Source organism: Marmota monax, unplaced genomic scaffold (genome assembly GCF_021218885.2).
Source record: "Marmota monax isolate L192 unplaced genomic scaffold, Marmota_monax_Labrador192_F-V1.1 WCK01_AAM20220418_F8-fsc00191, whole genome shotgun sequence".
Lineage (NCBI taxonomy): Eukaryota > Metazoa > Chordata > Mammalia > Rodentia > Sciuridae > Marmota > Marmota monax.
This window is the reverse complement of record NW_026693537.1, coordinates 678,595-696,113: the sequence shown is the minus strand read 5'-3', so window position 1 is coordinate 696,113 and position 17,519 is coordinate 678,595. Positions and strand designations below refer to the sequence as shown.

At 40.2% G+C, this 17,519-nt stretch overlaps 1 protein-coding gene across 1 annotated transcript; it reads right to left on the bottom strand.

Moving 5' to 3' along the window:
- Positions 1-1,671: 1,671 nt before the first annotated feature.
- Positions 1,672-16,681, bottom strand: LOC124102297 (glutathione S-transferase A4). The gene is made up of 7 exons (XM_046458552.2): positions 16,552-16,681; positions 15,522-15,625; positions 9,588-9,639; positions 7,738-7,870; positions 5,836-5,977; positions 4,091-4,222; positions 1,672-2,253 (listed from the first exon to the last, which is right to left on the bottom strand). The coding sequence occupies exons 2-7, from the start codon at positions 15,606-15,608 to the stop codon at positions 2,131-2,133; spliced, it is 669 nt and encodes a 222-aa protein (XP_046314508.1). The 5' UTR covers positions 15,609-15,625; positions 16,552-16,681; the 3' UTR covers positions 1,672-2,130.
- Positions 16,682-17,519: the final 838 nt, after the last annotated feature.

Sequence of the window (17,519 nt, the reverse complement as noted above, 5' to 3'; positions counted from 1 at the left end):
TTGTAAAAACATACCAAGATAATAGTATAAAGTAGCCCAATTTCACTGTCATTCCATAAAACTTAGTAATACAATCTCTTGAGAGTGATCAAGTCAATGTCCTGTCCCCATATGTAAATCAATCTCCGAATGAGAGTAAAATGTTTCTCCTTCCAGAAGAGTTCAAAGGGAGCAGTGCAAGACTGCCCTCACTTCTGACACCAACTGCAAGTTCAAGGGCTTCCCCAAACCATCCTCAGGTTGACTAATTCACTAGACGGACTCACAGAAAGCTGCTATACGCACAGCTATAGTTCTGTAGATCTCAGTGTCAGAGGATTCCCTCATGTGGGATTTTTGTGCTGACAGAATGAGGAACCTGTGATACAGGATCCAAATGAAAAGTAGCCAAGGAAAGAGATACATAGGACAGAGTCCAGGAGGTTCCAATTTAGGGTTTCTAAAGTCCTTTCTGTAGAGTCATAGGCAGTGTGAATTTCTCCTGGCAATAATGTGTAACAGAACATATGGAATACCATTAACTGGGGAAGTTCACCTGACCCCTGGTGCCCAGGATTTTCATTGTGGGTCTGTGATATGGACAAGTGAGCACCCAAGTTGGTCTGTGTTTACCCCCTCCAGAGTTGAGATGATATGACCTGACTCAAAGCCTCAACCCTGTCACACTGCAGGTATGGCTCAAGGTGCTTCCCCTAAACCACACCACTGTATTGGTGTCGGCCACGCATTGCATGGGTTTAAACAGTTTCCCAGAGGCAAAGACCAGTCTCTCTCAGACCAAGGTGAAATCCTACTCATTTCCACTTTTTCTTGTGTTGGCTACTACATTTAGGGGCCTGACTGAACTGGGCCAGCCCTCAGATGCAGCCCAGGAGGAGATATTTGTTCCTCCAACTGCCCGGGTGCTGCACCTGCCACCGACTTTGGTCTTTTGGAGATTTTAAATATCACAGTGATGAATGCTCACAAAAGACAAGTAGTGACAAGTGTTTGTGCTGGATTCCCTCTAACAGAAACACTGAGGTCTTTGTGCTGTGACAGACATTACCAACCACCCTGCAAGTGTCTTTTTTCCCCCTTTTTATTCTTTCTGAGCAAATGATCCCTCATATAGTGAAGGATGTATGTCCCCTCTACTAGACCCTCATCAAAAGCTTGGCTATGAAACCCTCATTGAAAACTTGCTTTTCCTGGGCTTTTTAATATCTGAGTAGTTGATATTTGAAAAGTGGCATTTCTTCCTTTTCCAAAATTCCTTTCTGCTGTTTATATGCATATCTCCTCCACCCTGTGGTAAATTTTTCTAGAGCAGAGGCTCCATTCTATGATTCTGCCTCCTGACATTCTGCCTCACTTACCATAGGCATTCAATTAGGATTTGAGAGGCAACACATGTTTGAAGGCAGTATTAATAGACTGTACTTAGTTCTGAAATGCAAAAAATATTAGAAGCCTAGGAATAACATTTGGGTAGTGAGATGATAAAATATATTTGCATTTTCTTATACATGTGTTAAAAATAACTGGAGTAACTGTGTGTGCTTGTGAGAGGAACTCAGTTTCTAGGAGGCAGAGTTAGAAAGAAGACTTTCAAGGCTTGCTTGATTTTTGAGCCATGTGAATATTTTCTAGATTCCATAATAATTAATGAAAAGATTCTAGCAATAGGACAATAATTGGTAAATTCTTTATTTTAGCTAATATCAACTGCATTCATTACTACCATTTGACTTTAGCTCAGAGCAGACTCACTCACTAAAAGTTGAGTTGTAATAGACATTAAAAATAGGGATGAGACTGGAGAGGGGGTTTAGATATAAAGAGAGAGAAAGGAACTCAGGGGAGAACATGAGATCCTGCCAATTATCAGGATGGACTAAAACAGGACATGAGTAACTTCACCAGATCTAAGTCATATGCCAGATTTTCCAAAAAAGGTTTTCCAAAAAGTGTCTCATAACAATTGTTCACTGGACTAAAAAAAAAGGTTGACATGTTTCAAAGAGAAGATCTCCTCAACATGAAAGACCCAACTCAACACACAGCACTACAACAGAGCTGAGAGCAATTAAGATAGCACTGCAGACACAGCCATCTCTGGGGACAGGCTCCCATTTAGAGATGGTCATATTATGGCATAAAGATGTTGTAGACGGTTCTCACATAGATTTCATCAGGAGGGGGCTTCTTCTTGCTTCCAGGCTCAAGGAATCTCTTAATTGTAGGGAAATTACTTAATTTCACTGTGTATTCCTAAAAAAAGGAAAGCATACAAGTTCAAAGTTAAGAGCAAAAGAATTAGTAACTATGAAAATATGGTTGTATTAAATGTCTCATTAAAATTTGTTCCACCACCATCTGTTGAAGGGACCCTACCAGAACTGCAATCCAACATCTCTCTAAGGTTGATCTTGTGTAATGATTATTTGCAATCCTTGTCTCCAACGGTAAAACCAGGGTTTATGCAAAACTCATGCTTCACACAAGGATGTGAATTCTCTTCAGAGACAGCAAAATTAAAAAAAAAAAAATACTTAGAGAACGATTGTAATACTTGGCTTAAAGAGGAAAAAAGGAAAAAAAAAAGGACACAGGAAATGCTTTAAGGGCATTGATGTGCTCAGAGGACATGTATGATCCATTTACATAAGAGTGCTTCAAAAGTCATCAGATGGTACAATTTCTATTTTGATTCTGCTTCCTTGTTCTTTTTACTCCTATTAGCAAATGAGTTCTCATTTTGGCTATGTGTGGGAGATGGCCAGCGGCATGCTTCAGAGCCGGGCACTCAGACACCAGATATTTATATAAACTGTAAAGAAAGAAAAAAAATGTGTTTTTCACTCAGAGTCAAATCTTAAAATTTTCAGTAACTGAGAAGTTCATTTGCTCTAATGAAAATTTTGAACTATATATATGAAGCTATGTACACTCATATATGTTTTTAAAATCTTTTAAAATTATTTATTAAAAATATTTTTAATGTTTAAAACAAATCTTTAAAAATTCTCTTATTAAATTATCTTACTTAAAATAAGATTTATTTTAAAATAAGGCCATTTATTTTTAAGCTACTATTAAATGCCTATTATGTGTAAGACACAGATTAATTAAGTATACATATGAAAAACATAAATACATTCACTATTAACAAAAACGCTAATGTCAATTAATACACAAATATGACAATCTTTTTATTATTTACTTAAGATCTATTTGTATTATCTAATTTTGAATATTATATTAATATTTGAAGGCTTATTCCAAATGATTTGTCATTTCAAGACTTACTTGAAGTTCCTATTTATGTAAATAAAACTTGTATGATTTTTACCTTCCCTTCAGTCAATACAGGAATACTGTTTAATCCAATCCAGATCTGCTATCAGATTCTGAAGTCCTTTAATGTTGACACTTAATCTGCTCAGAGATTAAAGTTGTGTTTCCATATACGCGCCTTGGGTTTTAAAAGGAAGTTGTCAGCTTCATGGATATAAAATATCAAGGTCCTGGTGCCACAGTTTACCCAAAAAGCTAGATGTTTATCGTTTACCCTAGACTCTTTAGATCTTTCATGTATATTCAAAGTATAGTATTTCACTGCCTATTAGTTATGTAAAGTGAAAATAAAAACTTCTTTCATGTCAATTATCTTTCACCTGTAAGGATTTGAGAAGCAGAAAAACACTTTCAGGTCTATAACTTAATTTCATTTTACTAAATAGAATCTTTTTCTTTTGGTATCAGAAATTTAACCCAGGGAGCATTGAACCATTGAGCCACATTCTCAGCCCTTTTTAAAAATATTTTATTTAGAGACAGGGTCTCACTAAGTTGCTTAGGGCCTCATTAAGTTGCTGAGACTGGCTTTGAACTCGAAATCCCCCTGCTTCAGCCTCTCGAGCCACTGGGATTACAGGTGACAGGTGTGCACCACCACACCAGGCTACTAAATAGAATCTAAAACTTAATCTCTATCTCTCATTTGCGTGTGCGCGCACGCGCACACACACACACACACATATTCACCAGAAACTGAAGACAGGCCCAAGAATTCTGGGCCAGTTTTCCAATACACCATTTTATTTACCTGGAGGAAAGGAAATGCAGACAGGATATTAGGAATTTTCTCTTCAAGAGCCAAAATGGTTTGGAGTAGAATCACATCAGCAAGGCTCAGCTGATTACCAACAAGAAAGTTTTGTCCATGACTCCTTAAAACCTGCAGGATATAAATGGTTTACATTGGTTATGATATTCCATGTGAAAAAACTGAAGAAGCTATTTTATCAGTGTAGTATCTAAGAAGGGGTTGAAATTGTGGCCTTGTCCTTTTATCCTTTTATAACAATGGTAATGAAGAGGACACCTCTATATCTAAGCGGGAGAGGAAGAGAAAGCACAAACAAGTATGGAAATTAAAGCAGCCTTAAATATCTGCTGTAGATCAGAATGAGACACTAAAAGGGGAAACGAAAACATCAGTTTCTGAACTTTGCATTCAGAAAAGAATAAAGCCATTCCAGAAATGCACCTATAGCAAACAGCTGGCCATGATGAGTCCCTGCAGGTCAGGGAGGGGTGGAGTGATATCAGGAGCCTAAATGATACATTGTCTCCAAGGGGTCCATTCTCTTCCCAGTTCTGTGACCCTTGGGACTTGTAGTAATAAACCAAACCTGACCATGAAAATAAACCTCACAACTTCCCAAACAGAGAAAAGTAAAGGCTTAAGTTCATCCTGACTCCATTTTGAGGTTGAGGGTAACACCTAGGTATGGGGATTTGTAAGAACAAGTTCTGATCAGGGAGAGGCAAAGAACAGTGGCAACAAAGTGTTCTTCCTTTCTCAGTGAACTTTTATGTGCACTAGAATATGTGTGTGCACATACGAGTGTGGGGATGTCTGACAGGGACCCCGAAATTGATTCTGAATCAAACACAGCTACTAGAGCCAGAGTGATAAAGCACAGTGAATCCAGAATGCGTACGCAGAGGCCAGCGTTTCAGTCCTGCTGTCCATTTTCTAACCACATACCTTGGACAGGTTGATAGATTGCTGATTCCATTTCATTATGTGCAAGAAGGATAACAATTTTTACTTCATAGCTATGTTACAAGGAGCCTGACATGGGCCACTGGGCCACTAGACTCACCAGTGACTCTCCTACTTCACGAAGGGCTTATGGGAAAAATACCATGAAACTAGACTACAGAACACCCCTCCACCCCAGCCCAATGCCACTTCTTTTTCTTTACTCTAATGACATGAAGATGGTCAGAGGGAGTTGGCCAAATAGGCCTTTCCATAATTTTATATCCTCTTGTTTGTTTTTAATAGAAACATTTAAAAAAATTCCTTCTGATTCAAGGGAAAAAAAGTGATTTAAAGCTCAGGGAAATAAGTATGATAATACCAAGTAGAAAACTGCAAAACAAAAAAGGTAAGAGCAAAGGGAAGAGAAAACGGAAATGGGTTTCTTCACATCAAACTATCAAGGAGGATGTCTGATCATGAGAGCTGTCTTAATGAGTGTTTGTTGATTGAATGAATGAGGTAGTTCCTGCTTTTCTCTCTTATACAAGGTAAGTGCTGGGTGAAGTACGAATAAAAATGCACAAACTTTTGCTAGATTTCTGAAAAATGTAGCTCTCAGAGAGTCTGAGGGGCTCCAAGGCTTCAGCTCTGTATTGATGGCCATAGTTAGCTAGTTCTTAGGAGTCTGTTAACTCTTACGTTAGTAAAGCTCAACTGGGCTCAGCTTTATTCTACCCTGAACAGAAAAGGGCATCTGTGATGCCCCATGGGATTATTCGGGCTTCTCTGCCACCTACCTTTTCAAACACAGGAAAGTATCTAATTATAGCCTTCTGGGCCATGTTAACCACTTCCTTTTGTTGATCTTCCGGTTTTAAGAAAGGATGCATGATAAGCAGTTCCAGCAGATCCAGTGTCCCCTCCACATACATGTCAATCCTTCAAACAGAAAAGCAGGTGTCTCAGTTCTCCTCCTTGAACTCAACGGTTTTCACATCTAAGAATATAGAGTGCTTTTTCTTCAGGCTCTGCTAACTTAAGTACCAAAGAACATTTGCCTAAAACTGTCTGAAGAGCAAAGGTAGAGAGTCCATTCTAGTTACGGTTCGAAAACATCCTTCACAAATCAGAACTTTGACAGTCACAGCTGCCCTCTCTCCCCAGCTCCTACTCCTCCACCCTCACCCCAGCATTCACACCAAGTGCTCCTGGTGTGAATTTTACATTTATAAAAATAATGAATATCATTTACAGAATACTTGGAGCACACCAGTCATGGTGCTAAACACTCTGCATCCATTATGTCACTGAATCCCATGACACCACGTAGATGTGCTATTATTACACCTGATGTATAGAAAACTGAGGCCTAACCCTTTGCCTAGGATCATGTATCCAGAAAGTGCAAGAACCAGACTCAGTTCAAACTATAATCAATGCATGCTATCCCAGGCCTTGAATGTCTGTTTCTCAATCCTAATACTCAAAGAAGTTAAAAAGTAGTATTGAAGTATTTAAAGATGTTAAAATATTTATGACATTATGAAATCATGACATCTTAAATAGATATATCAGAATTCAATTCCTTTCTATCATTTAACTTGAGTCTGATTATAAACCCAAAAGACACAATCTTGAAAGATTAAAATTCTGAATATTAAATCCTAGAAGTCAAATTTTCTTTTTAGTATTTTTTTTTTTGGACAGGGCATCTTTTTACAGACACCCTCCCCACACACTATTTTAAGTTGCCAGCACTACTTTTTATAATTCACTCTCCATGTATTTCATTTTTGCATCATTTCCAATATTGGAGGTATACATTACGTGAAGAATTTTAGAGAATTCTAATTCATTTTATGTATGTTTTGCAACTTTGACTCCCTAAAGGGGCATTATCCCAAGGTTGTTTTGTGTCTAAGCATTGTGCATGTACATAAAAATGTTGACATTTCCCCAGTAAATGAAGAGATGGCCTTTTTGTACATCTGCATTTGTGAAAGATAAAATTTCTCAGCATGTCAGCTCTCTGGGTGACCGACTCTGTGGAGCCTCACTGCAGCATATGACCAGCTTGCCAAAGGTCTTAGGTTGTCTCTCTCAGTATTCCAGATGACTGCAGTTGAGAAGCTAGATACACACAACTACCAACCACAGTGACATGAATTTATATACTTTGGTTTTTGGCCTATTTTTTAATGAATACTGTTTTTCTTCTCATAAATATTATATCCATGTGACTGTTGTTAGTTTACCTGAATGTTTATGTTTGCAAAAATATCTGGTAACAGATTTTTTTTTATTGTGCAAAGTAGGCTATGGTAGTTCTGCCATGTTTTTATGTTTCTCAAATTAAAACCCCTTTAAAATATAAATAAATGTCTTCTAAAAGAATTTTTAAGAATTAGTTTGTCTAGACAGAATAATATATTTTTAGGATTTTTTTCTTTTGGGATTTTAGACCTTAGAAATTTTAGACCTTTTGGGATTTTGATGTTTAGGACTGTGTCTTTAGGAATTATGGCCCAAACTTATTTTACTCAGATTTTCTATACTGAATTTCCAAACAGTCTTCATGGCCTTTCTGGGGTATGTTTCCTGTTCACACTAATGACTCAGGACATAAAGGAATGGGGTGTGCTGCAGAGGATTGCTAATCAGCTAAGGCACTAGAAAGGGTGTCAGAGGAGCCACCATACAGGGTTCTTTCCTTGAGGTCCTTGCCAAACAGATGGTGCTTTTCTGCTATGTAGTGGAGAATGCATCGGGTCTGGACCAACTTCATTCCATCAATTTCAACCATGGGCACTTGTTGGAACAGCAAGTGGTTACCTGAAAACAGAAGCCCAGAGTTAGAATTGACCTCTTCTTCCCATTCTCCAACCCCTAAAAAAGGGCTCTATTGAATGAAAAGGGGCAGTGGAGCCACTGACTTAGGAAATATCAGAAATCTCCCGGATGAAAGTGAACTTTAACTTCCAACTTCATCCAGGGGAGCAGATTTAACCATGAAAGAAGCCTGAAAACTAACACTGTTGTAAATCTTCCCTTCTTATTTCCCAATCAATAATACCTACCACTGAGACAAGGGATTGGGGAGGCCACATACTGGAGATACGTGTTCAGAGCTGCACCAGTCAATATTTATACCTATATTAGAATAATTAAAATACTAAAAATTACAATACAGTTCCTCAGTCACATTAGACACATTTCAAGTATCAGTGGTCAGAGGTGGCAGGGGGGTGGTGGCTGCATTGGACAGTGTAGAACAGGACCTTTCTGTCACTTCAGAGTGCACTGAACAGCACTGAGAGAATCTGATCCTGAAACCTAAGGCACTGCGGATTCTTAGGTATTCCTGCTGGCTTCTCCTCTTCTACAGTCACAGGCCATTTACTACCAAGTTTGCTACCACTGAACCCAGAACCTTCTCCAACAAACCTATATCAAACACATTCCACATACCCAACCTTGTGATGAGATGCAGAGAAAAGATTCAGCCCTTGGGCTGGGGCACTAACTTCAGACCAGTGTCACACACAAAAGCTGGCATTACAGTCCTGTAGACCTGGCCCTAGAGGGAGCCTTGACTTGGGCCTGGGACCTGATAGCTGGTTGGGAAATTGCTCAGAGAGTTAGTAGGATTCCTTCAGGGCATGCTGATGGTTCCCATGCAGAGGATGGGCACAGAGGGATCAGGGCTGGCCAAGGAACTAAAGAGAAGCCTTTTATGGATTTCACTTCCATTTGGTAACTAGGTAGAGAAGATGGGGAAGGATGAGAAGGAGGGGAAGAGCAAAATGGAGAGGGAAAATGGAAGAAAGGTTGAAAGGGGCTAAGGGAGGAGACAGGGATGGAGAAGGGTTGTTCACTTGGATGGGGAAGGAACTGTTCCTGCCTTTCAGTGAGCTTTTATTAGAACTCCTGAGCAAGAAGGGACTTCCTGCTGGGTGCAGTGGCACACGCCTGTAAACCCAGCACCTTGGGAGGCTGAGGCAGGAGGATCATAAGTTCAAAGCCAGCCTCAGCAAAAGTGAGGTGCTAAGCAACTCAGTGAGACCCCTGTCTCTAAATAAAATATAAAATAGGGTTGGGGATGTGGCTCAGTGGCCTAGTGCCTCTGAATTACCAACCCCCCCCCCCCACCACCACCACCAAAAAATAAATGACTTCCTGGCAATTTCAGCTGTATATTCTCTTTTAGTTTTTTTGGTTTTAGGATACTGTTCTTAATATTTTCTGCATCTTTACCCTTTCACATAAATACGTTCTTTAAAAACAGTAGTACACCCAGTTGTGATGGCCCATGCCTATAGTTCTAACAGCTCAGGAGACTGAGATGGGAGGATCACAAGTTCAAAGGCAGCCTCAGCAAAGTGAGGCGCTAAGCAACTCAGTGAGACCCTGTCTCTAAATAAAATACAAAATAGGACTGGGGATGTGGCTCAGTGGTTGAGTGCCCCTGAATTCAATCCCTGGTACCAAAAAACAAAACAAACAAAAAACTCAGCAGTACTGTAGACAATAGTTTCATGTTCATACTCACCATCCTGCAACTTGTGCAACTGTTCTTTCGTTTCCAGAAATTCTTCATCAAACTAAATTAAAAAAAAAAAGATACCCCCGCCACAAGAAGGTAAATATCATTAGAGGTACAGGAGTGAAAACATCAATTTAAATTGCTTCAAGAAGCAGAGACCAAGTGCATACTTTGCATCCATATCTTGGTTCCTAAATATCACTACCCACCAAAATGACCCAGGGCTCTTACAAGTAAAGGTTTATACTTTTATGTCAGAGTAAGGAAGTGCTCACAGATGAATGATACATGGCAGAGGAAAAGGCATGGAGGACACTATTTTAGATGGATTCCCTAATCAAATGTGAGACAAATCAAGCATCAAAAAGAATGATGTCAGGTGTGGATTATAACACACAACAAAATCTCTATGCCTATAAATGATAATACTAAAAAAATGGTGGGAGGGGGCAAAAGCTCTGTTTTGAAAAAGAAGTAGTGCTAACTGATAAAGTATTAATGCTAATGAATGATAAAATTAGGAAATCCTAACTTTGCATCCTCTTGTGTAATAACTAATTCTGACAAGGATCATAATGGCCACTAAAATCACTGGGGTAGAGAACATTCACTTACTCTCCAAGTATCATCCCAAAGTTACTTAATTGTGATAAAGGGAAAATGTGTCCTTTCAATAGAAGGGTCTGGAGATCTCACTGTCTATCTAATGATCAAACTGGGCTCTGCAAAGCGGAGACTCAGACATCCTGTGCTTTCTGTTGTGACCAATGGAGAAAGGCAGATTATCACCTGTAAAAACATCTCCAAAAACATTTAACTTGAATTTAATCTCAAGGTAGAAATCAGGCATATCCAGGATGTGGGACATTCAGTGACACAATGACCTGAACTCTAAGAGCTAACAGCATGGGAAAAAAAAAAAAAAAAAAAAAAGAAAAGAAGAAAGAAGTAGGTATTGTTCTCAATAAAATGAGACTTAGACCCATTCTAAGACAAAACTACCAAATGCCTAACTCTAGATTAGATGAGGGGAAATTGTTATATCTGCTAAGTAACATGTAACAGAGACACTGGACAATATGAAAAATCTGAATATGGACTACATATTAGATGTTAGGGACTTAGTGCTAATTTTCTTAATTGTTCTTTATCAAAATATTTATTCTTTCTTCTTTCAAATGATTCAAAAAAAAAATACAGAGAGGAAGGGAAAATGTAAATGTAGCAAAATGTGAACAACTGGTGAGTTGAGTTGAAAGGCATGCTATCACATCTTTTCTGTAGGTCTGAGTTTTCAAATTTAAAAGTTGAGGTGAGAAAAAGGAATGAAAACAAGGCCCTCTTCTGGCGACAGCATGAAACACATTCTATAATGCTCCATACCAATGCTCTTTGTGTCAAGAATCCCAGGAGGAGTCCCCAGCAGCTGGGACCCTGCACTGCTTGCCTAGGTCATTCTAAGGAGAGTGGAGCTAAACAGGGTAGCAGCACCCGCAGGCTTCCGCTCATCCATCTGAGCTGGCTGATGTGGATGAACCAGAGTGAGGGGTATAGGTGTGACTTCTGCTACTCATCAGGGTCTTCCAAATGCAAGGAGAGGAATCCTAACTCCCCAGAGGATCCCCATCTGAGGCCCATGGGGGCAGTAGCCTCAAGGCAACAATAATTAGGACATTTGTCCTAAATCCTGGAAGGTCAAAGGTGGTGCAAGTAGCTTTCTCTCCACACTACTGTTTCTCAAGCTTTATGGCCATGATCACTTAAAACATAAATGGGAAAGCAGGAAACATACATATGCCCGGGAGACTCACATTCAGTACTTGGGAGGGCCCAAAATTGCAGAATTTTTTTAAAAAAAACAAGAATGATTCTGATATTTTATTTCTGAGAACAAATGTGCTAAATAAATGCTATCTCTCACTGATTGCTTTGTATCAAGCTTTATAAACCATTGGTAAATAAGAGAAATTGGCACTGGCATGGGGACAGGGAGATAGAAGGAAGGAAAAATCCTAAGTAACAGTCTATGGCTGCAGGGATAGAGACAGCAGCTCAACTTCTATCCACCCAGTCACTTGTCTTTTCTCCCTAGTCCAGGATACAGTTCCCCATGTAGGATTCTATAGAGAACTGTCCCCTTCCACACCAAACACTCTTTCTTCTAAGTGAGTTACTTAGAAGTCTTGAATCAGGAGTTCCTAGCCTTTAAGTCTTCTCTTTTATATGTGTTACTCTTCCTCTTAATATGGGTATTTGCTGGGTTTCTGAGGGGGTCTTCAGATAAATGAAGTCCAAAGCATCAAAGCATCAAAGAGAAGCACAAAAAAGACCAACAACCAGCTCAGAGCAATGTCAGCGAGGGCTCAAACCAAGTGACTGAGAAGAGGATGCTGATTCCCTGAATCAGGACAGCTGATTTTCAGCAGGTTCTAGCCACTTCTAGGCACCTCATTACTTAGGTCTGTGTGCTTTCCATAAGAGGACCAAACACCCAGTCCTGGGTTACTGGAAAACACAAACTTGTCTGCTGGCTTCATGAGAATAAATTTAGCTAAAATCATCTTTTGGTAAAGAGATAGGGAGTGACCTCCCCCAACACCATCTTTTGGAAACTACTACTATACACCATGTGGTTGGCCCTGGCAAGGAGGACAGTTTTAGTTCTCTTCACCCTGGAGACCCCGCTAGGCTCATTATTCCACCCCATCGGCCTGTTCGATACGATTGGTCTTTGGTAGGTGATTATATGACCCATGTTCTTTTTGTTAACTTTTTAAAGATTTTGTTAACTTTTTTAAGGAAGATTCTTGACTCATAAGAGAGTAGGAGGGGCAGGGTAGAATGAAGGCAGGGAAAAAGAGACTTTGACAAAGGATGATATGACATACGTGTATATGACATACATGTATCTATTCAAAACCTATGAAAAAATCAAAAGCCCTGCCAGAATTAGACAAGTGACAAACAAGGGAAGTCAACCAGGTTCAGGTCCTGGGACCACAATTGCTTTCTTTCCTTTCTTCACACGATTAAAAAATAAAAGCTGAGACAACAGGGAATGGTGGGGAAGTTCTTATTTAGATCCAGCAATTGCTGCTCTGTACAAATTAGGGCCCAGTATCATCAGATCTTCCAATTTCTTAACAGAAGTCAGAAACAGGATTTGTTTATAAAAATGATGTCAACCAGTTTGGAAAACTGTAAAATACTGTGTGGAAAGTTATAAAGATATGCAAAAACATATAAATAAAACCCAAATCAACATTTGTTATCTTTAGAAGTTGCTAAGGCAACAACCATTTATTCTGAAAAGGGTAAATAGAACCAAACATTAATCAAGACTTTCTATATGAGCCATATTTCAAGGAAATTAAATAAGGAGTAAAAATTATTCATTATAAGGGAATCATCATTAATAAATTAATAAATTCAGGTGAAATGATAGAAAAATTGTTATTTTGTAATCCCTAGCAATGATGATGATGATTAGTAGCTACTAAAACCACTAGTTGAAAAAGTGATGTAGTGATATTGTAGTTTACAATATCAAGCTCAGTGTCACTGATGCGGTACAATGCAGCCCCTGATGTGGTACAATAGAAGTACTTTCCAAGTTGTTCTCCTGATGTAGTCTGGCGAGGCAAATAAAATCTAAGACAAAAAGAAGCCTGGATCTAATCACACCTCTGGGCTCAATGAGCAGCTTATAGGAAATATAGAGAAGAGAGGATAGTCTCATTTCACCATGTTACCTCAAAATAACTCCCAGATGGTAAACAAGCCAAATCCAGAATGGGTGACACTCGACAAGGCAGGTTTTTTTTTCCCCCACAAAAAAACAACTAAGAAACAGACGCAGATAACTAGCACCCAGATCTTGGCTTCTAATATAATTTCCTACTACAAGGGACTAGGGCTCCTTGGAGAAATACCTGATTGAAAATACAAGATGAGCATTAGAGCATCTTATAGTGTCAGAAAGTAATGAAGGGCTAAGAAAAAGAAAGAAAGAGTACCAATGGCCAAAGCTGGAACGACCTAAGCAATAACTAAATGATGTGTGTGTGTGTGTGTATGTATGTATGTGTGTGTGTAGAGAAATCTTCCTTACATAAAAATTCCAAATGTAAAATACTCCCTCCTCCAGGAGGTGGAGCTTTAGTTCCCATCCTTTTGCTTGTGGGCTGGACTTAATGATTTGCTTCCAAAGAATACAGGGAAAAACAATAACACAACAATGGAGAAATGTGACAGACCTTAACCAAACGACCAAGGTTACCAGCTCCAGTGATGATTCATGTTGATATCATCTCACCCAGGATAAGATGCAAAGAGAAGAGAACATCAGTTTGGCACTTCCTGCCCTCAAACTCATAAACCCATCTAACATGGGAGAACATCAGACATGGAGAATCCTACAAAAATACATCAAGGAGGTGAAATAAAGAAAAGGCTGAGTAACTATCACAGATTGAGGGCAAGTAGAGAAACATACAAATATAGTGTTGAACCATGGAATAGTAAAAGGACGTTGGTAGGAAAAAAAATTGTGAAAGCAAATAAAATCTGTAGTTAGTCACATATTTCTTAGTTTGACATGTAAAATGTGATCATTGGGGGGGATTTAGGGTTACATGGCACAATTTTACAACTTTCTAGAAATCTGGAATTATTGCTAAGTATAGTTTTTTTTTAATGTGGAGGAAAACTGTTAGAGAATTTTAAAATATTGGAAGACACAAAATTAAATGCAATATGTTGACCTTGTTTAGATCAGGACTGGAACAAACTACTAAAAAATCGGAGACAATTAGACTGAGTGTTAGATGATAACAAGAAATGTGATAAATGTTGGGTGTGATAACACTGTTGTTAAGTTTTAAATTCCCAACCCATTCAAGAGCAATGTGGAAGTAGTCCTCCTAGATGAAATGATATGATGTTTGAATTTTGCTTTAAAAATGCTTCCAACAAAACAAGTGGAGGGAGGAGCTTGATCAAACAGGATTAGCATAAAGCTAATGATCTTTTGAGCTGGAAGATGGGTAATGCATAGAATTTATGGCAATGCTCGATGTGGTTTGTATTTGAAACTTTTCATAATAAAAAACCTAAGGAACAGAAATGCTATGTGGACCATTGCTCAAGAGTATGCTGGCAAAATGCCAAGGTTTGCCATTTGGAAGCTATCAACAGGAAATTTGCCCAGAGATTGCATAATTAGTAAATGTTCAGGGTGAAATTGGAAATTTTCTGATTAATTCCCTTTCTCCTTATTATTCACTGGTGTTAGATCAGAGGCCAGTGATTAAGTAAAAGTCAAAGGAGAAACAGAAATCCATAGATTACATTCCATTTATAAAGAAAAGTCCCTTGACAGGAAGGAATCTTCTGACCCAAAGCACAGCTGTGATTTTGGTAAAGGATGAATAGGTTCTGTTGGGTGCAGAGCAGGCTGAACTGTGTTGTCTGCAGGGCAGGCTGAACAGACGTTGGCTGCAAGATAGCCCAGGCACTCAAATCCCCCTCTATCTGGTCCTTTATCACCTGTTTCCCTCAAGTCTGAACATTCAACCCTGCTTAAGGCTGAACATTTAACCCCCCCTTGGGCCAACAAGGCAGCTTGCAGACCCAGAGGCCCCATTAGATTTGGGCTATAAAAACTCCCTCCGGCCAGGCCCCCCTCTCTCTTGCTCTTTCTCTCTCTTGCTCTTTATCTTTCTTAGGCGCCCTCTCTCTCTCTTGCTCTCTCCCTGTTCATCTCTTCTCTTTTCTCTCTCTTTCCTTCTTTCCTTTCTCTTTGTTGCACTGCTGCAATAAAGATCTTTTGGTTGCTCTGAGTGTTGTGGTCACTTTCCTTTCAGGTTCTCTGAAACTTATTGTTTCCTCAAAAGTCTCAAAGTTGTATGGCAAATCTGTGAAGAAACAGCAGAGAGATACCTCGACTCCAGCGGCTGCTAAAACCCATCTTACGGATTCCATGCGGCCTCTTCCGTTGGGGTAGTGGAGCTTGGGCCTCGCTGCCATGATGGCTTTTCAGGCTTCTGAAAAACAAATGCAGCAGGCAGCTCCTCGCACAGGAACCAACAACCCACGTTTTTAATATCGTGTCCTTTGCCAGTGCTCAGGAGCTACATGAATATTCAGGATTTTGGAACAGGAAATTGATTTCTTTTATTGCTGCATTTTCCTTCACTCAATAAAAACATACCACCATTTTAAAACATGGAGAAAAAAACAACAGCTTTGGCTTTCATATTGTTTCTATTTATGATTCCTTGTTCTGGATCTTGGGAACCTGGGGGCGATTTGTTGTAAAGACATTTGTGCTAGCAGTACAGTATGTCACAGATTCATCATACCGTTATGATGTTTTTTTTGACCTTGACAATCTTAGGATTTTTTCCAAATTCAGCTTGGAGGGGCAAGTTACAGAGGGCCGCGGGGGCGAAATGCACGCCCACTGGAATCTTCATGTTTTACATGCATCGTCATATGTTATCACAGCAACTGGGAGGTGGACAGGACAAATATTGCTATTGTCCGCAAGAAGTGAATCTGCTGTGGCCCTCCCGGCCCCGCACGTGCCCACCCCCAGCTAGAAGATGATTCCCTGGCTTGAGAAATCCCCCCAGGCCACACTTGGCTCTCTGAAAACGAGACTCCCAGCTCAATCCACGAAGGGCTGCAGCCGTTGCCTGGTCGCCTGGGGCGATATGAGCCTACCTTCGCAAAGGAGGGTAATAAAAATGCACCCAGAGCCAAGAATGACCCAATCCCAACCTAAGGGCCGCGTCTTCCCAGATGGGGGCGGAGGTGCAAAAGACAAGAGGGAGAAAGACAAAAAAAAAAAAGTCTGAATAGTGAGGGGGTGAGGGATGGATGGGGCAGCAAGGGGCTCGGAGAATAGCCGGGAGGAGAAACAACAAGAGGGGAAAGGGCGGGCGGGGACAGCGGGAGGAAGACAGACCTGGGGTCCACTCGGAGCGCCACGAACTGCACAAAGCGCTCGGCCAGCTGTCTGCAGCGAGGCGGGCGGAGCGCCAGTGGAGGAGGCGCTCCACATGGGCGAGGCTCCGGGAGGACTTCACCAATCAAGAAGACAATATTTAGCATGCCCCACCCAGCTGCAAGGGATTCTGGATAATATGAAAAAATCCCAAATTTAAGACACTTTCATTTCAATTTTAGCATTTTGGGGGTTTAAATTACCTTTATAGAGATTGCAGCAAGTTTTGTTTTAGTTATAAAGTCATGTTATGGGCAAAAATGTAAACAGGAAACTCAGCCTATGTGTAAAGTTGTAAATCTCTTTAGGTTTATATAGCCTGTAGCCCAGCCTCTTTTCTCGGATGTGAGGGCGATCTGGCTGCGACATCTGTCACCCCATTGATCGCCAGGGTTGATTCGGCTGATCTGGCTGGCTAGGCGGGTGTCCCCTTCCTCCCTCACCGCTCCATGTGCGTCCCTCCCGAAGCTGCGCGCTCGGTCGAAGAGGACGACCTTCCCCGATAGAGGAGGACCGTTCTTCGGTCAAGGGTATACGAGTAGCTGCGCTCCCCTGCTAGAACCTCCAAACAAGCTCTCAAGGTCCATTTGTAGGAGAACGTAGGGTAGTCAAGCTTCCAAGACTCCAGACACATCCAAATGAGGCGCTGCACGTGGCAGTCTGCCTTTCTTTTCCCCCTATTTACATCTATTTTTCCTAGTTCCCCCCCCCCTTCTTTCTTCCTTTATCCCAATGGATCATCTTAAGCAATTCCTTCAATTCGTATTAGAGATGAGTCCTCTGAGCCACAGGGCCAAACATAGCACCCACTCAACAGAGGACATTAGGGTATTAGTGGACATGGTGGTAAAAAAGAAATTTGGCTCATGAATAAGTTAATAAGTTAAAACTTTAAATTATATAATTTCAATTTTAATAAAAAGTTAAGC